This window comes from Petromyzon marinus, unplaced genomic scaffold (assembly GCF_048934315.1).
Source record: "Petromyzon marinus isolate PM22_M1 ecotype Great Lakes invasive population unplaced genomic scaffold, UKy_Petmar_22M1.pri1.0 PM_G_Scaffold_9, whole genome shotgun sequence".
Taxonomy (NCBI): domain Eukaryota; kingdom Metazoa; phylum Chordata; class Hyperoartia; order Petromyzontiformes; family Petromyzontidae; genus Petromyzon; species Petromyzon marinus.
In genome coordinates this window covers 4,073,890-4,097,318 of record NW_027423046.1, presented here as the reverse complement: position 1 = coordinate 4,097,318, position 23,429 = coordinate 4,073,890, and the positions used below count along the sequence as shown (strand labels likewise).

At 48.1% G+C, this 23,429-nt stretch overlaps 2 protein-coding genes across 4 annotated transcripts; one reads left to right on the top strand and one right to left on the bottom strand.

Moving 5' to 3' along the window:
- Positions 1-3,915: 3,915 nt before the first annotated feature.
- On the bottom strand, positions 3,916-13,046 carry LOC142921811 (uncharacterized). Of its 3 annotated transcripts, XM_076063147.1 has the most exons (8): positions 12,857-13,046; positions 10,030-10,173; positions 9,808-9,885; positions 8,172-8,264; positions 7,893-7,998; positions 6,858-7,024; positions 6,164-6,406; positions 3,916-4,672 (listed from the first exon to the last, which is right to left on the bottom strand). In XM_076063147.1, the coding sequence occupies exons 2-8, from the start codon at positions 10,121-10,123 to the stop codon at positions 4,512-4,514; spliced, it is 942 nt and encodes a 313-aa protein (XP_075919262.1). In that variant the 5' UTR covers positions 10,124-10,173; positions 12,857-13,046; the 3' UTR covers positions 3,916-4,511. The 3 variants fall into 3 exon arrangements, with proteins under 3 accessions (XP_075919262.1, XP_075919263.1, XP_075919264.1); XM_076063148.1 differs by lacking the exon at positions 9,808-9,885; XM_076063149.1 differs by lacking the exon at positions 10,030-10,173.
- Positions 10,278-18,809, top strand: LOC142921844 (uncharacterized). Its single transcript, XM_076063179.1, has 3 exons — positions 10,278-10,287; positions 16,558-17,717; positions 18,460-18,809. Exons 1-2 carry the CDS (start codon positions 10,278-10,280, stop codon positions 17,619-17,621), a joined length of 1,074 nt encoding a protein of 357 aa, XP_075919294.1. The 3' UTR covers positions 17,622-17,717; positions 18,460-18,809.
- The last annotated feature ends 4,620 nt before the right edge of the window (positions 18,810-23,429 follow it).

The following is a 23,429-nucleotide window of genomic DNA, read 5'->3' as shown; positions in this document are numbered from 1 at the left end:
CATTCAAACAGATGCTTATACAGGAATACAGCTTCTGACCTTCAAGTGTGCATAACGTTAATTTTATTTAAGCCGAGATGCCATTCATTAATGTGAATGGAAATAAGCTCAAATATATGTTTTATGGAAGTATACCACATTGATGAAATGTATGGTGTGCATTATTGAAGGTCTGTGAACTTTCTAACAGTTTTCCCAGGAAGTGAAGAAACTTGTCAAGCATTTCTAAAACACTTTATATAAACAAGGTTAATGTTTTAATGGTATCTGTGAAAGCAGAGGATGGAGCTCTTTTTTCATCAGCGGAGTACGGTGCCCACACTCCTCTTACACAGCAACTCTTTGAGTTATGGATCACGCAGAGATCGTAAAACTCTGCACGCCCGACTTGTGAGGGCAGCACTGTGGTGTCTGTAAGAGCATTCATTTTTATCTATGCACGTAGTCTTCAGTCTCGGTGGTGCTTTCCTGGGTAAATATTCTAATGAAATATGGATGATGAACGTTAGCAACTGCTCAATCTGCTGTGTGTGTATATTTACATTTCTGCTCTAATTTGATGCGTGAGAAGGGGAGATCCATTTTTCACTTAATGGGAACCAGTCTCCCCGAAAAAAGACTGCAGTATAGTGGTTGTACAAATATACTTACAGCTTTGTTGAACAGCACCACTCACCTTCATTACAGTGGAGATAACCCATGTATATCAGTTCACCAACATTGATCTGTTGTTCACACATTACTAAGGTTGTGGTTATGGTGGTGGAAACAGAAAAATGCATTTGTGGGGGCTACCGTCCCCCGCCATCACCGAATTGTCGGGGCCGTTGGCCCCCGACTCCCCCGTTAAATTCATACCACTACCACAACTGCAACACCCGTTGTATGATTATGCCCGTGGGTACCCGTGTACCTCACGGCGCAGCTCTACTCACGCGGTAACCACCGCCAGCAGCATCGCGTGCTTGAATTGTGTAATCTTGTTTCATTTACCTTCGCAGCCGGTCGGAAGCAACTAATTAGGCCGCGCTGCGCAATTCCCGGCACGCGCGGCGCGTGCCGTGAGCGCCGCTGCTCCTGCACGTCCCCGTACTGGCGCGGGCGAAGTGCAACCAGTACCACACAATGCAGAGGCTCACCACACCACGCACGAGTGCATTTAATGATCGAAGGACCCGTACTTTAATTCCCAGGGCGATAGCACGTTGCTGCTGCCCCGGCATGCGCGTCAAGCCCCGAGTGGACTCACCCGTGCGAGCGTAAACACGTGGGTAAAATTACTCACTCACGCGCAAACAAAAGAATCACCGCGGGCAGGCTCGCCACACCACGCACCGCCCCTCCGTACTCACAGAGACAACACGATACGGTTTATACCCTACGGACGGTTTATTCCCCACGAATAAACGAACTAGACTGTGCGTGTCAGTACGGACCAGCAGGACAGGTCTAACCTATCTCGCTACTGCCTGATACTTAATCGACCTGTCTGCCCTCTATTTTCTCTCCCCGTGCTTCCCCAAAGCGTCCCTTTTTATCCTCCTTTCAAAGCCCTCGCACCGCCCATCCGCGGTGCATCACGGGTCAGGCCGTTAATTCGCGGTGCATCATGGGTAGGGCCGTTAATCCGCGGTGCATCATGGGTAGGGCCGTTAATTCGCGGTGCATCATAGGTAGGGCCGTTAATCCACGGTGCATCATGGGTAGAGACGCTAACCCGCGGTGCACCATGGGTAGAGACGCTTAACCCGCGCTGCCCCGCTCCCCACCTGTCTGCTGGTCCGCGTGTGTCCTAGGCATCTCCTCACTGCAGTTCTCAGCGAGTTCTCCAGGGTCATTTAATTCTAAGTTAAGCCACGGCGCCGCAGTGCCATTTGGCCTGGGGGGGGGGGGGTGCCTGCCAATTCCCTAACCCTGAGAAACCGTGGAGCACCCCCACGAGGGGGCCTCTCGGGTAACAACTCAGGGCAGGTGCCCCCCCCCCTCCCCATGAGGCCCTACTTGAGTGTGTGTGTGTTTAGGTGGGGGGGGGGGGGCAGGGGAAGTGCTGTGATGGGAGCCAGGTGGCTTCTCGGTCGCAGCAGCACAGCGACTGCCCCGGTTTCGACGGAGCGGCTTCTCTGTTGTGGCACCACAATGGCAATTGTCATCCCGGCCGAGGGGCGCCTGACAGCGAGGGACATCCGTCGCTTCATTACTGAGAACTTCCCCTTCTATCAGAACAATGACAAGAAGCGGGGAAACTCTGTCCGTCGCTGCCTCACGTTTGAAGACTGCTTCGTTAAAGTGCCCAGAAGGCCGGGCCGGCCGGGCAGAAGCAATCACTGGGTCGTGGACCCGGCGGCTGCGAACATCTTTGATGACGGCTCGTATCAGCGCAGGAGGAAGAGGTTCAAACGGTGCGGTGTGGTGTGGGGTGAGTGGGCGAATGACTGGATGGGTAGGTGAGTGGGTGGGTAGGTGAGTGGGTAGGTGAGTGGGTGGGTGAGTGGGTGGGTAGGTGAGTGGATGGGTAGGTGTGTGGGCGAATGACAGGGTGGGTAGGTGAGTGGATGGGTAGGTGAGTGGGCGAATGACTGGGTAGGTAGGTGAGTGGATGGGTAGGTGAGTGGGTGGGTAGGTGAGTGGGTGGGTAGGTGAGTGAGTGGGTAGGTGAGCGAGTGGGTAGGTGAGTGAGTGGGTAGGTAGGTGAGTGGGTGGGTAGATGAGTGGGTGGGTAGGTGAGTGAGTGGGCGAATGACTGGATGGGTAGATGAGTGGGTGGGTTGGTAGGTGAGTAGGTGGGTAGGTGAGTGGGTGGGTAGGTGAGTGGGTGGGTAGGTGAGTGAGTGGGCGAATGACTGGATGGGTAGATGAGTGGGTGGGTAGGTGAGTGGGCGAATGACTGGATGAGTAGATGAGTGGCTGGGTAGGTGAGTGGGTAAGTGAGTGAAAGGGTGGGTGAATCGGTTGGTGGGTGAGTGGGAGGGTGGGTGTGGATGTGTACTGTGATGCATCTGCCAATTGTCTCAAGTGAGTCAACCCATGGCATCTGGGTCTGTCCCGTGACCTGTCAGCGAACTTGGCCTAAGCTCCGTGGTGATCTCACGGGTGGTCGGGGCATTTAAACTGGAGCATGATGTTTATTTTGCTCCCCATAGAATGTGGAGATTTTACGTGGTAACAACTTCTTTAAACACCACCGAGGCGTCGTTAAGCGTCTCTTTCAAACCGTGATAGTTTGCGAACGGTAGTTTCCCTTATCTCCAGATATATAAAAGGCAAAGTTGTGATTATGTGTGTCTGTTCAAAATGTTTAGCGTACTTCCCGACATGCAACAAACTTTAAATTTGCCATGTGGGTACTTTCCAGACTGTACACCGTGCAAACATTATAAAAATACACTTTTAGCTTCTATTTTAGGGGGGGAGGGGAGCTCAATAATGCATTTATTTTTTGCACGGCAAGTGAGCTGTGACATCAAATCTGTCACGTGACCCGCGCACGTGGAAGCGTAACGCATTGTAGTGTAGCGGTTAGCGTTGTCTGTGTGTGTCTGTGTGTGTGTCTGTGTGTGTCTGTGTGTGTCTGTGTGTGTGTCTGTGTGTGTGTGTCTGTGTGTGTGTCTGTGTGTGTCTGTGTGTGTGTCTGTGTGTCTGTGTGTGGCTGTGTGTGTGTCTGTGTGTGTCTGTGTGTGGGGGGGGGAGCGGTAGTGTAGTGGTTAGCGCTACGCTGCGCTACGAACCCGGCGACCCGAGTTCGATTCCCGCTCACGGCCACCACCGGTGACGATTATTTCAACCAGTCCTGGGCTTCCCCTAGGTCGACTCAGCCTCAAACGTGTAAATGTTGTGGTGTGAACATCGGGAGACAAAGGCGGCCGGACGTGGTGAATCCAAGTCCCGGGCGAAGCCGGGTAGTTAAAGCTCATGCTGTTATATTCACAATCAGATGTTTTTATTTCGACTCGAGGAAAATCGGTGAAATCGGAAGCCAACGATAGGCCCCAGTTGTGGGCCCTTCTTAACCTGGTAACAAAATAATATTCTTAATCAGTGATGTCCTCACCTAAGCGTGTGAGACGAGACGGACGCACAAGACTCTAGTCTCCCTTTGCTGTACATCACTCACAGAGCACCACAGCGCCCCCCCCCCACCCACCAGATCCACAACAGCGTTCGCCCCGCAAGACTAAGGCAGCTTCTCCCTGCCTCAGCTGGACCATCAACAACAGCAACATTTGTGTCAACAACAGCAGCAACAGCTAACTTGGCGCCTTTATCATTACGTCTTCAGCACGGCAGCAGCAGCACGGAACAACTTCAGGGCATGACTCAGTCGCAACTCGCGTTTAAAATCGTCACGCAAGACGGCTCTCCGCGAGACGTCGCGGGCACACGGCGAGTTACTTTTTTCCCCGAATAAAACTCGGGACAACGTGAATGCGTGGAAACGAGAAACGATGTCGGAACGCAACGGGGCATCGCAAATCGTAAAGATTTTTGCGAGAGCGAGAAAGAAAAGCTTCCTTCTAGACGTCGCCGCCGCGCGCCAACGACGGCACCAGCGCGAGCAGAAGCGCCGTGGGCCAAGCGGCACCGGGGCAGCAAGATGCCTTGCTGGTGGCGGACGCCCGCCCCGCTGACGTCGTCACCACTGACGTCGTCGCCGCTGCTGATGACGCCATCGCCGCTGCAAAGGGGCAAGCGGAGAAACGAGACGTCAGTCGCCATCGCTACGATGAGAGCGATGTACGAGTACCGGGGGGGCCTCCTACAACCCTCCGCCTCCTCCTCCATTTCCACCACCACCAACAACACCAACACCACCAACACCACCAACACCAACACCACCACCAACATCACCACCAACACCACCACCAACATCACCACCAACACCACCAACATCACCACCAACACCACCAACACCACCACCAACATCACCACCAACATCACCACCAACACCACCACCAACACCACCAACACCCCACCACCACCAACACCACCACCAACACCAACACCACCAACACCAACACCACCAACACCACTAACACCACCACCGCCACCACCTCCTAGGGGATGGAAGATTTGTTGGAGGTTGTTGGTAGTTGAGACTGAAACCTCTTCCTCACTTGTTCACTCAGCCACTCACCCACCCACCCAATCACTCATTCAGAGAGACGATCCATCACACTACGTTTAAAACTATTTGGTAAATTAAAACGCCGACTGTCACATCATCGACGTCAGGTGCCCGATTGTAACTCCTCTGCGGTGAGCGGTGGACCACCACCACCACCACCGCCACCCGCGTGTCAACAACGCTCTCTGCCAAAACAGCAAACCCCTGCCCAGAGTTGCGATGCTGAGAATCGTTTTATTGTCAAAGCGTTATTTTATCTCCGTTTGACCGCAAATTGGTTGACTGCCCTCGATGTGTGCACCTCCATGAGTCCATGGGAGCCTTTAACATTTAAGTCTATGGGAGCCTTTAACATAGAAGTCTATGGGAGCCTTTAACATTGAAGTCTATGGGAGCCTTTAACATTGAAGTCTATGGGAAACTTTAACATTGAAGTCTATGGGAGCCTTTAACATTGAAGTCTATGGGAGCCTTTAACAGTGAAGTCTATGGGAGCCTTTAACATTGAAGTCTATGGGAGCCTTTAACATTGAAGTCTATGGGAGCCTTTAACATTGAAGTCTATGGAAGCCTTTAACATTGAAGTCTACGGGAGCCTTTAACATTGAAGTCTACGGGAGCCTTTAACATTGAAGTCTACGGGAGCCTTTAACATTGAAGTCTACGGGAGCCTTTAACATTGAAGTCTGTGGGAGCCTTTAACATTGAAGTCTGTGGGAGCCTTTAACATTGAAGTCTATGGGAGCCTGTAACATTGAAGTCTATGGGAGCCTTTAACATTGAAGTCTATGGGAGTCTTTAACATTGAAGTCTATGGGAGCCTTTAACATTGAAGTCTATGGGAGCCTTTAACATTGAATCCAAGCATGAATGGAGCAAGCACTTGGGAACCCGAGCAGCCAATGGAGATTCACGGGGTGGCCAGAAACCAAGTTTTTTTAAAACCCAGGACTTTCCGCGCCGCCGATCTCATTGGGCTGACCACGGCCATTTGCATCGTCAGGGTGGTCAGACGATCCAAGCCGCCGCCCTCCCGCGTACCTGGCGAGGTAGCTAACAGCTCGTCGTCGTCATCCTCGCCCTCATCAGCACCGCCGTCACGGCCGCTACCGGCGTTGGGGGCCGATGGCGAGGACGTAGAGGCCTCCTTGCCATCGTCCTGGCCCTCCTCCTCGTCCTCCTCCTTCTCGTCCTCCTCCTCGTCCTCCTCCTCGTCTCCCTCCTCGTCCTCCTCCTCGTCCTCCTCGTCCTCCTCCTCGTCCTCCTCCTCACCGCCCGGCGCCACTGTGGGGGTGGTTGTGGGGGTGATGGTGGTGGTAGTTAATGGTGGCGGTGGCGGGTGTAGCGGTCTACACCGCGCTACACCGCGCTACGAACCCTGCGAACCCGAGTTCGATTCCCGCTCACGGCCACCAACACGCGGTGACGATTATCTGAACCGGTCTTGGGCCTCCCCTAGGTCGACTCGGCCTCAAACGAGCACCCGGCGCGGTGTGTGGCGAACATCGCCAGCACCGGGGAGACAAAGGCGGTCGGGCGTGGCGCCGGCCACCCGCCCCCTCGTGCGCCGTGCCGGCCTTCACAGACGCCGCTCGCTAACGGCGCTCGCCCCCACGGCCTGTTGAGGCTACACGGCGGGGGATCTTCGTCTTCGACGGCGGCGGTTAATGGCTCGGCGCCGGATCGGAGAGGGATTCCGGCCGGCGGGTTTGTTGCCGGCGGCGACTTTGCTCACCTTCGACGGAGAGGTGCGCCCGCAGCTGGTCGCTGTTCAGGTTGTTGGTGGCGAAGCAGGTGTAAGTGTCCGTGTCCTCGCGCCGCAAGTCCAGGATGCGAAGGGTGCCGTTCTCGAAGATGTGGAAGCGCTCGCCCTTAACTTTCAAGCTCCGGTAGTTCCTGAACCTGGCGGTGCGCGGGAAGGCGTGGGGGGGGGCAGGCGGGGGGCAGGTGGGGGGCGTGAACCGTTGCGGTTTGACGGCGATGCCGTCGGGGGTTTTGAGATCCGGGGTCGGCGGCTTCGGGAGACGCGGAGGCGAACGTCTCGGGGGACGTTGGAGCGGCGAGGTTCACGCGGCCCTCCGCCGCGTTGAGTGCCCCTCTCTCGCTCTCTCGCTCTGAGCCACATCCGCGTGGCGGCCATCGACAGTCGCCCAACCCCGCCCCCGCACGCGCAAAATTATAAATGTTAGCCTATGGGAGCCTTTAACATTGAAGCCTATTGGAGTCTTTAACATTAATGTCTATGGGAACCTTTAACATTGAAGTCTATGGGAGTCTTTAACATTGAAGTCTATGGGAGTCTTTAACATTGAAGTCTATGGGAGTCTTTAACATTAATGTCTATGGGAGCCTTTAACATTGAAGTATATGGGAGCCTTTAACATTGAAGTCTATGGGAGTGTTCTATGTTGAACTTCTTTCGCTCCGTACGTGGCCAGCCATGCAAACCCGCTGGCGGCATTCACAAAACAGACTCAGCTCCCGTACCTCTTATTAGCACGGTTGGCCACGTAGGGTGCGAAAGAAGTTCAGGGCACGTACAGCCCTCGCGACAGGGAGCGTCGAGGCGCGATGACGGCGTGCCGAATGAACGAGGAGCCTCTTCGTCGTCAGGGCTGTCGTTTGCGATATGGCCGGGTAGCTTCTGAAAAACAGCTGCACGGCTCGGTGGGCATCAGGCGGTGAAATAAACAAAAAGAGTCTCCAGCGAACGGAGAGCGAGAGGAGAGGCGGAGCGGGACGGACGCTCAGGCGCGGCGTTCGGTCTCACCACAGGATGGTGGCGGGCGGCCACACCGAGCACTCCATGTACACCGCCTCTCCCTCTCTCGCCCTGTACATCCTGTCTGGCTCCGTCAGCATCGACGGGGGGCTGGCTGTGTGAGGCGGTGGTGGGGGGGGCAGAGACAGCGAGCGGGCAGAGGTCGCTCCCGAGGGTGGTGGGGGGGGTCGCTCCGGGCCGAGCAAGTACTTGCAGTGCTGCACCTTAACAAACTGCGTACTCAACTGGGCCCTGTACGTGTGTGTGTGTGATGTCGCAACCGTGCACCTTTCCGTCGTGTGTCCGGAGGTTGCTGCTTTGCTGCATACACCTGATGTGAGCTTCTTTGGTACCGTACGTGGCCAGAGATGATAACCGCAGCTGCGGGCGAAAATACAGCAGAGTGTTAGTAGGGTCTCTGTGTGAGTAGTGTGTGGGTCTCTGTGTGAGTAGTGTGTGTGTCTCTCTGTGTGAGTAGTCTGTGGGTCTCTCTGTGAGTAGTGTGTGGGTCTCTCTGTGAGTAGTCTGTGGGTCTCTATGTGAGTAGTGTCTGGGTCTCTATGTGAGTAGTGTGTGGGTCTCTGTGTGAGTAGTGTGTGGGTCTCTCTGTGTGAGTAGTGTGTGGGTCTCTGAGTGAGTAGTGTGTGAGTCTCTGTATGAGTAGTGTGTGGGTCTCTGTGTGAGTAGTCTGTGTGTCTCTGTGTGAGTAGTGTGTGAGTCTCTCTCTGAGTAGTGTGTGGGTCTCTCTGTGAGTAGTGTGTGGGTCTCTGTGTGAGTAGTGTGTGGGTCTCTGAGTGAGTAGTCTGTGGGTCTCTGTGTGAGTAGTGTGTGGGTCTCTGAGTGAGTAGTGTCTGGGTCTCTCTGTGAGTAGTGTGTGTGTCTCTGTGTGAGTAGTGTGTGGGTATCTCTGTGAGTAGTGTGTGGGTCTCTCTGTGAGTAGTGTGTGGGTCTCTCTGTGAGTAGTCTGTGGGTCTCTGAGTGAGTAGTCTGTGGGTCTCTGTGTGAGTAGTGTGTGGGTCTCTGAGTGAGTAGTGTCTGGGTCTCTATGTGAGTAGTGTGAGGGTCTCTGTGTGAGTAGTCTGTGGGTCTCTGTGTGAGTAGTGTATTGGGTCTCTGTGTGAGTAGTGTGTGGGTCTCTCTGTGTGAGTAGTGTGTGGGTCTCTGTGTGAGTAGTGTGTGGGTCTCTGTGTGTGAGTAGTGTGTGGGTCTCTGAGTGAGTAGTCTGTGTGTCTCTGTGTGAGTAGTGTGTGGGTCTTTGTGTGAGTAGTCTGTGTGTCTCTGTGTGAGTAGTGTGTGAGTCTCTGAGTGAGTAGTCTGTGTGTCTCTGTGTGAGTAGTGTGTGAGTCTCTGAGTGAGTAGTGTGTGGGCCTCTCTGTGAGTAGTGTGTGGGTCTCTGTGTGAGTAGTGTGTGGGTCTCTGAGTGAGTAGTCTGTGGGTCTCTGTGTGAGTAGTGTGTGGGTCTCTGAGTGAGTAGTGTCTGGGTCTCTCTATGAGTAGTGTGTGTGTCTCTGTGTGAGTAGTGTGTGGGTATCTCTGTGAGTAGTGTGTGGGTCTCTCTGTGAGTAGTGTGTGGGTCTCTCTGTGAGTAGTCTGTGGGTCTCTGAGTGAGTAGTGTATGGGTCTCTGTGTGAGTAGTGTGTGGGTCTCTGTGTGAGACCCACAGATACCCACACACTACTCACAGAGAGACCCACACACTACTCACACAGAGACCCACACACTACTCACACAGATACCCACACACTACTCACACAGAGACCCACACACTACTCACACAGATACCCACACACTACTCACACAGAGACCCACACACTACTCACACAGATACCCACACACTACTCACACAGAGACCCACACACTACTCACACAGATACCCACACACTACTCACACAGAGACCCACACACTACTCAAACAGATACCCACAAGTGTTTCGAGTACTCGGCCCCGCTTGAACGTCGAAGTGCTTCGTTGAAGCTATCATTTGCAAGAGCCGGGGCGCTTCTGAAAAAAAAAAAGAGCCACGAAGCTCAGTGGGCATTGCCTGGTGAAGTCAAAAGAGTCGAGTTTAGTCGATGGCCTTTAGTGGGAGTAGCGTTGAGAGGGGGCATCGTCTCAAGTGGGGTAGCGGCGCTGTTTGCTACTCACGGTCAAGGGGCAGGGCGAAGGGGTTGTGACGGTCGCCCAGCACAACGACCAGCAAGGCCACTAAACGGGTGGTGGTGGTGTGGAAAGTCTCCATGGGAGGGGGGGGGGAGGCAGATGGTCGGCCTGGCGGCTTCCTTCACTTGGCTAGGAGGGGTGAAGGGGAGGGAGTAGGAGGAGCAGTGGGAATGATATTTATTTAGACTGCAAGAGGAGGAATCCAAAGCGCTATGAAGCTCTTTTTTTCACAGATGTCCAGCTGTGGCGCTGGGTCAGAAACATGACAACAAACACAAAACAAAAACACGGCGTGAGTGCAGAGTTACAGGAAGAGTAAAACAAATCACTTAAAAAAATATATATACTAATAAAACTAACCAATGTTTAATCTTGCCACGCGAAGCACACCACCGTGCTACATAGCTCTTTTTAAGAAGAGACATTGGCCCATAAACGGTGGGCTGATATCAAGTGGACATTCAGGGCAAAATACTCTAAACGCGTGGCGTTTCTGAATGTGGAGGGGAAAAAACCGGAGGACTCTGGGAGAGAAATCCACGCGGCCGCGGGGCGCGAGAAACGTCAACTCCAAAGATAGAGCAGGGAGTGTCAGGGTCGGTATCAAACCCCACGACCTCCTGTACACCAGGTGACAACCATGCCGGGTTAAAGACCTCCTCCTTCACAACGGGACAATTGGATGCATGCCTAAGGCTCCCTCACTGATGGACACGTTCCTCCTGTGTTGAGCAAAATGTTTAGGTTCTCATCGTTTCGCAGAGGCTGCATTTTTTGCCACCGCAGAAAACGAACGTTGGGGGAAACGCCTCCTCGCATCGGACTCTTTGTTTTTTTTGCTAAAGTCACGTAGGTAAAAAAAAATCTATAAAATAAATAAATGAAAAAAACAACTCAATTAAAATCACGACGTTTCGGAGGCAGCAGCACAAGCTTCCGTCTTGAGGTGGAAACCGTCACAGCAAAATTGCTGCATCAGGTGAAGATAACTCTAAGACACCCGAGATTGTATACAGGTTAAGGGGGGGGGGGATAAGAAGGGCCGTGGGGGGGGGCTAAGTTAAGCCGCCTTCTGTTATGCTGCAGGGGGTTGGGGACAGAGAGATGGCCGTGTGCAGGTTGAAGAGCGTTACACACGTGAACCAGAGGCAGGAGGCAGTAGTTAAGCTGACAAACTGCTTGCCTTGCAGAGTATACTGCTGTAAACTATAAGGCTGCTAAAGTTTAACTTGGGTTTAACTTTATATTTTTTTACCCCCGCGACTTTACCGAAAAAAATCCAAAGAGTATGAATCCTTGCACATCGCGAAAGCTTCAAATCTAGCGCCTCACATCGTGTTAGTTTGGCACCGATGTTCGTGCTGATGTTTTAAACTAGATCAATAAAACAACATTGATTACAGCCCCAGCTCAGGTTTTTTTTTCCCATCAATGAAACATCCCCTGAAGTGAGAGCACCTTCCAGGATATAAACCAACACTGCCGCACGTCTGTCCAAGAGCTGTGTAAAAAAAACAATTGAGTTGAAAAAAATGTCAAGCCGACAGGGAAAGGGGCTCCTGGCAACTGTGACCGCCAGCCAGGTCGATGTATTGGTAATGAGAATGTGCAATTTTTTTGTCCTTGGAAACACAGACTATGAATAAAATGAGATATTCTTAGCTCTTTCGGTAAAGTCACGTTGAAGGTAAACAATAAAATAATAAAATATATATAAAACAATAAAATTTCTCACAACGTTTCGACCATAACACAAACGGTCGTCATCAGGTCGAAACGTCGTGAGAATTTTTATTGTTTTATATATATTTTATTGCTTTATTGTTTCCCTTCAACTCTGACTTTACCGAAAGAGCTAAGAATATGAATTACTGCAGTCACGAAAGCTTCACATCAAGATTCAAAACGAGATACTCGCAGAGTTTACGCTTCTGAATGTGCACTTGTTCAAGCGATTCACTCGGTCTAAGAGGCAGACGCACGGTAAATTATTGGGCGGCACTTTGTAAGCTCCTAAGGTAGACAAAGCGAGCTTGAACACGACACGCTCGAGTGAAGTCTTTGAGCGACGCATAGTTCATAGTTCATTTATTTGGTATAGCCCTGTGAGCCATTCGGCTCTTGAATCAGGTGCAACCGCAACAAACAAAAAACATGAACAAGAAAACATCTTAAAGTGATTATGTGACTGTGCAAACAGAAAATATAGGAAAAAAATATCAAAATATTCCTGAAATAGCACCGTACACCAATGCTGTGTGCAAAAATCCCAGTGGGATGCAAGTCAAATAACAACAACAACCACAAGACAACTAAGATTAAAGCCATCAGTCTAACTCCGTACTACAATAAACAAAAACATGGCCAAAACAAAAAAACTTTTCGAAATCACCAAAATAAAAGCCATAAATTCAATGTAACAGTGATCATAGGGACTGTGACCGAATTTTTAACAATAAACTACATAAATAAATTATAACACCAAAATCTAGAGCCATAATTTAGGCCACTGAATAGCAGTGGCAGCTAGGGTTGTACAACTCCTCTAGAGCACATTGACACGCGTGCATTGCAAATAATTCAAGTTTAAAACACGCAGCAAAGATTCGTTACAAAAGCCTAGCGGCAGCCTTCAGGCATCCTTTGGAAGCTTGCTAACCCACAACATAACCTAGAGACCATCTTCCAGGTCTCTATGGAGACCATCGCATGACAGCGGCATCTGTAGCCGGCCAAAGTGCCGCCTCGGCCGGCTGGGCAATCTATCCGAGACCGGTGACACTCCCGGAATAGGCCTCAACACGGCACTCACCAGCGCAACGCTGCGTAGGTGTCTGGGGAGGGGGTCTTGAGCTATATTCTCCTTCGTGGTGAGGTTACAAACAAAACAATGTCCTCGTGTGGTCGTGGTGTAGGAGGAGATTCGACGTTCCGTGCCTCGAATCACGGGCAGGCGACTCGGCGGGGCTGTTATCACGTGAGGCCTTAGCAGGGCGTTTTTATAAACCGTAGTGCGGATAGGCGAACACGCAGTGCGAGCGAGGCTCAGATTCTGTAGAATTGATAAACACTGCCCACAGACTCAGCACTGCCCATAGACTCAACACTGCCCATAGACTCAGCACTGCCAATAGACTCAACACTGCCCATAGACTCAACACTGCCCATAGACTCAACACTGCACCATAGACTCAACACTGCACCATAATAGACTCAGCACTGCCCATAGACTCAACACTGCCCGTAGACTCAACACTGCCCGCAGACTCAACACTGCCCGTAGACTCAACACTGCCCATAGACTCAACACTGCCCATAGACTCAACACTGCCCCATAGACTCACCACTGTGATCTCTACATTGGGTCAAACTTAACATCTCTTAATGTTTGACGGCTTGTGCACCAGATCTTATTTATTCACGATGTACTTACAAAAAATTCCGCAGACTACCTACTGGATCTCCTCTCTGTTTCAAAGAACAAATTTGACCTCAGGTCTTCGCTCATTTACCAGCTTCACATTCCCTATTGCCGTACAAAAACTGGAGGAAGGGCCTTTGCTATTCATGACCCCAGGGTCTGGAATGCTATTGCCAATAAACTGCAACTTGAATCAGTACCTATGAGATCTTCACTCAAAACTGCTCTAGAGGAGTTGTACACCCCTAGCGGCCACTGCTATTCAGTGGCCTAAAATATGGCTCTAGATTTTGGTGTTATAATTTATTTATGTAGTTTATTGTAAAAAAAATTCGGTCACACTCCCTATGATCACTGTTACATTGCATTTATGGCTTTTATTTTGGTGATTTCGAAAAGTTTTTTTGGTTTAGGCCATGTTAATGTTTATTGTAGTACGGAGTTAGACTGATGGCCTTAATCTTAGTTATCTACATAATGACACCTTGCCGATATTAACTATGTTAACCTATTTGTATTTTTTTTATTTTTAAATTATATCTTAAAGCTATTTTATATTCGATATTTATTAAATTTTATATACTTCAGCCCCTTGGTGTTAGACTTTTAACCCTTATTATTATAGTAAGACTTGTTTAAAACTTATTTAAGATTTTAGATTCCTATATGTTGAATGTATGCACCATCCTGCCAAAGTAAATTCCGTGTCGGTGTGAACTTTCATGGCGCATAAAACCCTTTCTGATTCTGATTCTATTGTGGTTGTTGTTGTTATTTGACTTGCATCCCACTGGGATTTTTGCACACAGAGTTGGTGTACGGTGCTATTTCAGGAATATTTTGATATTTTTTTCCTGTATTTTCTGTTTGCACAGTCACATAATCATTTTAAGATGTTTTCTTGTTCATGTTTTTTGTTTGTTGCGGTTGCACCCGATTCAAGAGCCGAATGGCTCACAGGGCTATACCAAATAAATGAACAAATGAACTAAAATGAACTAATATCGAAATGAACATTAACATAATTTATTCAAACTCTAATTTATTTATTTACGGAGAAGCTCATTGTGGGAGGAGCGTGTCCCGTTCCCCGGAAGTGACGTCATGTCACCTGCTGCCGCGTGACGTCACGAGGTAACCGGAAGCTATCGCTTCCTGCACTGAAATCCGAGGTGAGAAATTCTCATTGCGATTGTGGTTGTTGTGGTGGTGGTGGTTGTTGTTGTTTACCAAGGTAGAGCCTCGCTCTCTCGTAGGGATGTCAGTTGAGTAGCAGCGAGCATGGGAATCGATGTCCAGGTTGGAACTTTACAACGCGGGGCCTAGCCACGCGGGGCCTTGCCTCCTGCCCTCGCCTGATTGCGTTTACTTTAATTATCTCGCTTAAGTTTAATTTGTCTTCACCCGGCTCGCCACTTTGTAACTTTGTTTTATTGTAAATATTCATGCAGTTTTTATTTTTTTCACCAGGCCAAGCCCGCTTGAGCTGCAATACCGCTCTTGTTATCAGAAGCGACCTGCCCACAACAACACAAGGTGAGGCTTTGTCAACGTGTGTGAATGTTTTGACTTAAAACTTTGGTGACTGCAGGAATTAATATTGTTGGTTCTTTCGGTAAAGTCACGTAGATAGAAAATTAAATATAACAATAAAATAAATGAATAATTCCAAATAAAGAAAAGCAACTCACGTCGTTTTGATCGCAAAACAAGTAGTCTTTATTTAATGTAATTGTATTATCTGTTATTGTTATTTTCTATCTACGTAACTTTACCGAAAGAAACAAGAATACGTGTGTCAATGTCTATCGGTCAAAGACGCTAAACGGAGTGACGCGCAAACTCCAAATATACAGCAGGCGTCAGGGTCGGGATCGAACCCACGACTTCCTGTATACCAGGTGAGGTAGTTAAATCTCACCACGGAGAGAGACACGCAAACTCCAGTTAGCCTCGGCTGTGTTCGCTTATCCTCAATTAATTACTTGGTGGAGTTAGGAAGCATTCATGCCAAGCAGATGAAGGTGGCCAGGCATGATTCTAGACACGCCACCGCCTGATTACCCAGTGACAGTGTACAGTTTGTGTTTGCAGTAACGTCTATTAACTCTGTTGAACACGGAGGTTATAGCGTAACAATAGTTTATTTTTGTTTTCCTCTGGAACTCTTTGTAAGAAAGGAAACAGGAAGTTAACACAGCACACACATTCAGCTGAAGTCGGAACTGTTCATCCCAGCATTTAAGGACATCTGAGCCTGGATTCACACCTCTAAGTTGCGATTGAACGTTAATTTATGCATTTCTGCATAACACAAATAGTATTATTTTAAACACCCTTTGCTATGTCAGCTGAATTTAGCTCTCATAAATATTCCTTTTGAAGCCAGACAGCTGAAATTGTGTGCTCGGAGTTTTGGGTGAACATTCATTTTGAAGATACGAGGGCTTCCAGACATGTTTATAACCATTTGCCCTCTCATTGTGTGCCATTACAGCCCGTGTGGATTCACACCTCTAAGTTGCGATTGAACGTTAATTTATGCATTTCTGCATAACACAAATAGTATTATTTTAAACACCCTTTGCTATGTCAGCTGAATTTAGCTCTCATAAATATTCCTTTTGAAGCCAGACAGCTGAAATTGTGTGCTCGGAGTTTTGGGTGAACATTCATTTTGAAGATACGAGGGCTTCCAGACATGTTTATAACTATTTGCCCTCTCATTGTGTGCCATTACAGCCCGTGTGATGAAGTTGGGACACTTTTCCACTATATCATGAATATATGACTAAGTATAGACGTGTAAGTCACGTGTTACTGTGTATATATGCTTTCCTCTGTGCATCGATACTGACGTGTAGATGGTGTGGATATTCTTTTTTTTTATGTCTGCAGCTGACGCTTCCTCTGCAGAATTGGTCTGATGGAGCAAAGCCACTCAGCGCAGCTCGGTACGACAAGTCAACAATGCGACCAGCGTGCATACAGCACGGACCGGACTGGAAATCTGACACGGCACCAGAGAAGTCACACAGGAGAGAAACCCTTCAAATGTACTGTGTGTAACAAGGCATTTGCATGGCCATCAGTTTTTCAGAACCACCAGAGAACACACACGGGAGAGAAACCCTTCAGGTGCACGATGTGCGGGATGGCGTTTACACAGTCATGTAATCTTGTAACACACCAGAGAACACACACGGGAGAGAAACCCTTCAAGTGCAGTGTGTGTGGGAAGGCATTTTCATGGTCATCTGCTCTTAAAAAACACCAGAGAACACACACAGGAGAGAAACCCTTCAAGTGTACTCTGTGCGGCAAGGCGTTTTCAGATTCATGTCATCTTGTAACACACCAGAGAACACACACGGGAAAGAAACCCTTCAAGTGCAGTGTGTGTGGGAAGGCATTTGCACAGTCATCTGCTCTTGTAGAACACCAGAGAACACACACGGGAGAGAAACCCTTCAAGTGCAGTGTGTGCGTGAAGGCATTTGCACATTCATCTGCGCTTGTAAAACACCAGAGAACACACACGGGAGAGAAACCCTTCAGGTGCACAATGTGCGGGATGGCGTTTACACAGTCATATAATCTCGTAATACACCAGAGAACACACACGGGAGAGAAACCCTTAAAGTGCAGTGTTTGTGGGAAGGCGTTTTCATGGTCATCTACTCTTAAAACACACCAGAGAACACACACGGGAGAGAAACCTTTCAGGTGCACTCTGTGCGGGAAGGCGTTTGCACGTTCATCAAATCTTGAAGTACACCAGAGAACACACACAGGAGAGAAACCCTTCAAGTGCAGTGTGTGCGGGAAGGCATTTGCACGTTCATCAACTCTTCAAGTACACCAGAGAACACAGCATCAGAAGATCCACAAGGAGTGTAGTCTGAAATCAGCTTGTGAAAGTCAAAGTGCCACAATAAGCCCATCCCTCATGAAACATGAACCGGAAGAAAATCCCAGCTTGGACACTTTTAAAGGTATCGAGGTGAAATATGAAGAGGTGATGGTGAAATGTGAAGAGGTGATGGTGAAATGTGAAGAAGTGATGAGCGAAGAAGTGATGGTAAAATGTGAAGATGAAGGTTCAACTCCAAAATGGGACCTTCACATTGTAAAGCAGGAGGAGAATTTTGACTGAGGCAGAGCGAGGCAACTCCCAGCAGTTTGTGGAAGTGGAGGTGTGGGTGGACTTGCTCCTAGACAATACAAAGTCAAGTGGAGACTCGGCAGATGTGTAAGCTTGATATGATGTTGCTCCAATAGATGCACCTTTGTCACAGGCCTTTAATGACAGGAATGTGAAGTTGAACACTTTGTGGGCCCGTGGGTTGGGTAGATCTCTAACCAGGAGCAAGAGCCAATAAGCTCCCAAGCATTCACTATGTTATAATAATTGCTTTTACATGGTGCTTGCTTAATCGCCTCAGCAACTCGGAGTTTTGTATCTCATCTCAAACACTCGAAGAGCATCCCCAAGTAGCAGCTGCCCCTGCGTGGCACAAGGTGGTGGCCCTGCACCGGCCTGCATGTGGACAAGAGCCTGTCAGTAGGGGGCGATGATTGATGCGTCATCTCAGTTGTGTAGTTTGTAGGTAATGCTTAGAATTTGCTACATTTTCACTCAGACGCCAGCATGCAATGGCCTACTCGTTTTGGATGACACAATAGTATGTTTTACATACACTGTGAAGCAGACTGCAACTTTTTTTTAAAAGCTTCTTGTTAATACGATGTAACGTGATGCAGTATATTTCACTGAAGTAATCCAATTTTGTTAATATGCCTGTCAATAATTTAGAATGAATTCTTGTTTGATTTTGTGCATACTTGTAACATTTGATCTGTAAGGGTCAAACATTGAATAAGTGATGTTAGGACAAAGTGTGCGTGTCTGTTTGGAAGTAACCTGTACAGAGAACTCAGGTGAGACCCGTTGTTCTTGTGATACAGGTCAAATGGTGTTTTTGTGTTTTCAGGAAGCATCTCCCTCTGCAGCAACTCATCGTCTTTGAAATAAGGAGCACACTCGGATCATTAATCAGTTACAAGGCATACCACTTAAAAGTTACACGTATAGGTGGAGGTTCATTCTCTACAACACGAATTGTAGTTTTGTCTTACGTGTTGACGTAGATATTGTCTAACTGGGACTAGAAATGCTCCTTGCTGATTGACGTCTGGATGTTCGTTACCTATCGGTTGAAGCAACCCCCACTGCTGTTGTTGAGACGCTGTGCACCAATAAGGGTCCAACACATTGACGGCCTTCAGGCCAGGAAAGTCACAACATTTGCACACGAAGGACGCATTCACGCAAGTACCCCATGCTCCGTTTTGAAGTTTCAAAATGAAACATCTTTGAATTGTGTTGTGTTTTGAATTAGATGATTTTATTTCTTAATTAAAAGCTTGTATCAATTTACATCTGGAAGACTTAATTGAAAAGGACATTTCGTGTGAATTTTCTCTCGTCGTTAAGTAGATGGCCTTGCCGGGGGTTCGGTTCGATGTGGCCCTTCACCTGGTTGGGATTGCGGGATCGAGATAAGGCGACACGGAGCTGGCCGTGCGAGAAGACCGCCGTCTGCAGATCGATTCCAACGTAATCAAACGTCTGTCCCTGCGCCTCCGTCGTCCATGCAGGGGTGCATCGGTTTGCAGCGCCCCCTGCATGAAAACAACCGAAAGTGCAGCGCTCATCACAGGTAGATAAAGTTGTGCGCTTATATTTAAAATGTTATTCTTTTATAAGGTGATGTTGAAATCGAAAAGTGTTTGGCCAGTTGATGATTTCAATCAGATTGATTATTTTTTTATGAACCACATATCTGAGCTTTTGTGGTCCTGTTGAGCTAAAGTTGGAAAAAGTCCGTGACTATAACTTCGCTCAATATTGTAAACGTGTTACTATTATTTAGTTATTGTTTAATACAAACTACTTCTGATAATGGGTTTCAAGATGTACTTGAATTGCACGTTCGTTGTTCCAGTGTTTAATGGCTTGGACGTCATGGCAAATGGCTTCCATCGATGTGGAAGTCAATGGTGGATGATAATTTGACATTTGGGTGTTGATTTGGAGTAGATTGTTTAACTGTTGCATACCGGGTGGTGAAATGCTTTGCCCAGTACCTGAACTATTTGACCGAGTGAATTCATGAAGAGTTCGATACGAGTTTGAGCGTTAATATTCTTGCGGAACAACAAAGGTCAGATATTGTAAAGATTCCTGATCGTACGTTTATTGCGACAATGTTCACAGGGAACACGTGTGGAGGCGAGTTCCGGGTGAAGTCTCCCCTTACCTGGCAATCATGGTGGCTGTCCGCTGATCACTCTCACTCCGTCACAGGGACGGGACTCTACTCTGGCGCTGTTTTAATTCACAGCACCAAGACTGGAGAGCCTCATCCCTGCAGTGCCCTCCTGTTGTGCCGCATCATTTACCGCGTAACGAGGCAATGTTTTCATGAGCAGTGCGTTCCACTACACACCCACACGAGCGAACCATGTGCAACAGTGTGCGTACATACTGTTGTATATATAGGTGTTATGAAAATTGATGAAAATAATGAAAATTAAATTAAATTTGAGATTTGCATAATTTATCCGAAATTATGTTAATCAGTATAATTATGTGCATAAATTATGCTGATTCGAGAGATAATCGTATTAATTTATGCGAGTGGGCGTGGTTAGGATAATGCAGGTCGTTATGGATTATCAGGTCGAGCCTCGGTGACTAGGATTGTGTTATGAATTGGAATGACGCAATTAATCGTATGCAGTGACGCAGGCGTTGTGAGCGTGAATGACAGAGAGTCGATTCGACTCTGCTCTTTAATTCCGTATTATCGATAAGGATACGATTACTCTCGATTGAACATTACGAATTATGTGTGTTATGGATTATGTGTGGTGATAGTGTGCTTATGATAGGTCCCCAGGATTCAGATCTCATACGCAGAACAATATGCAGAATTTCAGGAAGAATCACACACAAACCTTCTGCTTTAATCAATTTTATTTCTAGCTAACTTTAATTTTTGGATAATATAAAAACTCAATCTCGGGATTTTGGAATTTCAACACAGCGTTAACATGATACCATCACGATTGCGTTGTTTCACCTCGATAGCGGCACCTGTGGTTAATTCCCGACGCGTAACGCAATCGATCGGTTGTTGAGAGAGAGATTAAAACCATGCGAACTATTCTATCAAACCTTAACTTTATAATATGCAAACTCGTATGCTTGAATTGTTACACAACACGGCACTTGGTCTTTGATTCGTATCCAATCCTTAATACATCCTGATATGCGAAGTTATTATGCTTGAAATCGTCAGCACAGTACCACGGCGATGTTCGTTCATTGATTCCTCAACGATTATGCAATTAAAGCGTTCGACTGAAATAATTCTGATTGCCTCATCAACGTAACTCAATGGGTGGCGATGTTTTTCGTTATCAGCTAATAGTTGACGCAGTTATCATGAGTCTTGTATGTTTAATGGGAGGGTTGTTGATTTCTTGCGTTGAGCAAATGCCTAGGTTGATTTCCTTGTCAAAAAAAATGTTTGTTCGTTGTGTAGCGGTGGGGGAGTGAGGAGGGGGGAGAGTGTGGGGGGGCATACGAACGACTGCCAGTTTCTGTCCACCGCTGGCTGGATGAGTCAGCACGACGCTCGCCGTCGTCGCGCCGATGGGTGTTGAGTGCAGGACCGCTGCCCTCTCAGCCCCGGTGACGCGAAGTTGCGCACTGTAGCACGCTGGTGGCACGCTGGTGGCGCGCTGTTGGCACGCGCTGGTGCTGGTGCTGATGGCACGCTGGTGGCGCGCGCTCCCTCTCCTGGAAGATGCGCGAACGCGCCCGTGCTGATTCGCTGATAGCAGTTTCTCTCCACTGCTGGCTGAGCTGCTGCACACTCTTGCTTGGCGTTGCTGGCCGCGCTCTTTCTCCTTGAAGATGCGCGAACGCGCCCGTGCTGGTTCGCTTACAGCAGTTTCCTCCACTGCTGGATGAGCTACTGCACGCTCTTGCTTGGCGTTGCTGGCCACGCTCTTTCTCCTTGAAGATGCGCGAACGTGCCCGTGCTGGTTCGCTGACAGCAGTTTCTCTCCACTGCTGGCTGAGCTGCTGCACGCTCTTGCTTGGCGTTGCTGGCCACGCTCTTTCTCCTTGAAGATGCGCGAACGTGCCCGTGCTGGTTCGCTGACAGCAGTTTTCCTCCACTGCTGTATGACTCACTTTTGTTGATACATCGCGACTCAGCGATCCTCGCTACTCAGCGAGGCTCGGAGCCAGCCGCTCCATGCGACTGCTCGTCCTGTGGACGTCTTGACTCGCTGATCTGTCTTGACTCTTGACTTAACTTCACTGACTTTTTGAAAATGCGGCTGACTGTTATATTCAAAGACAATTCTCTCTGCGCAGTGGAAAAGGTGGGGCGGGGTCTGTGTGTGTGAGTTCGTGTGTGTGTGTACAGATGGCTCCTGCGATAACGATCTGTTTGCCCTGGCGTGAAATTCCTCTCTCGCGCTCTTCGGGAGAGACAAAGGTGGTCGGGCTTGCTTGGGATATTGTTTAACTCTTTCGTAAGTTTGCCCGTTCGCCTCATTCCTTCTCGATAACCTTTGATGTGACTCGGTATTCCTGCTCCAAGGTTTGTTTTAACAGTAAAAGTATTAAAGGTGAAAATCATTTGATAGCGAATTAATTATTGGATAATAATTCACTGATGTATCTGGTGGCCTGGTCTTAATTGGAGTGAGCGCGAGGACCGCTAACTTTAGCTTATTCTTGTTATTGCATTTTAATTTTGAACCGTTGTTTTAATGACAGAGGAAAATATATATATATGGTTTAACCCGTGGGCGTCCTCGTTTCTGGCTTGCGGAGGGCTTCCCTCTGCGTGACCTCCCTTAGGGCACATCAAACTCTTGTTCATCTGGAGATCTTCGCAGATAGCTGCTAACATCCTCGCCTCGAGAGTTTTATTATTTCTTTATTTTTTAATGGTCTGTTTATGACCGACATCTGGTTTTTTGTGTTTCTGGCTTACGGGTTTTATTCATTATTAAAAATATATATTGTTTGTCACGAAAGAAAGGAAAAAGAAATCTATGTGTATGCATCCATAAATATTCTTATGGATATTAATTGTGGAAAAAGGGCCGTATACAACAATACAGACATGAACAAACACGCGGGTGCACATACACACGAGCGCTTACTTGCAAACACGGACGAGTGGAGATGCACGCACGAGTGTGGTCACCACCTGGCTAGCTACACTAGTCACATGATAACTAGTATAGCTAGCCTGCTGGTCAGCACCTGGCTAACTACACTAGTCACGTGATAACTAGTATATTAAACTATACACTACACTATACACTTCACTATACACTATGTTACTATACACTACACTATATACACTAAACACTATTATACACTATACACTACACTATACACTACTATACACTACACTACTATACACTACACTATACACAACACTATTATACACTAAACACTATTATACACTAAACACTATTATACACTATACACTACACTATACACTACTATACACTACACTACTATACACTACACTATATACTTTTACACTATAATATACACTGCTATACAATACACTTCTATACACTACACTCTACACTTATACACTACAATATGCACGACTATACACTACTTTACACTACAATATGCACTACTATACACTACACTATACACTACACTAAACAGTATTATACTATACACTACACTATACATTACTATACACTATACACTACACTATACACTACTACACACTAGTGCTGCACTAGTCCCCAAACTGCAAAGACAAAGGCTCCCCAATGTAGACTGACGCATCCACAGACCCACACATGGACCCACGGACTCGCACAGAAACCCACGGACTCATCGACT

What these genes read in the sequence shown, in the direction of transcription:
- LOC142921811 (XM_076063147.1), bottom strand. Translation starts at nt 10,123, where the DNA reads ATGGAGACTTTCCACACCACCACCACCCGTTTAGTGGCCTTGCTGGTC. An exon ending in CTTCGCCCTGCCCCTTGACC is followed by an intron (nt 9,886 to 10,029) that starts GTGAGTAGCAAA and finishes TTTTTTTTTCAG; the next exon opens with AAGCGCCCCGGCTCTTGCAA. An exon ending in CCGCCCGCCACCATCCTGTG is followed by an intron (nt 7,025 to 7,892) that starts GTGAGACCGAAC and finishes GCGCACCGCCAG; the next exon opens with GTTCAGGAACTACCGGAGCT.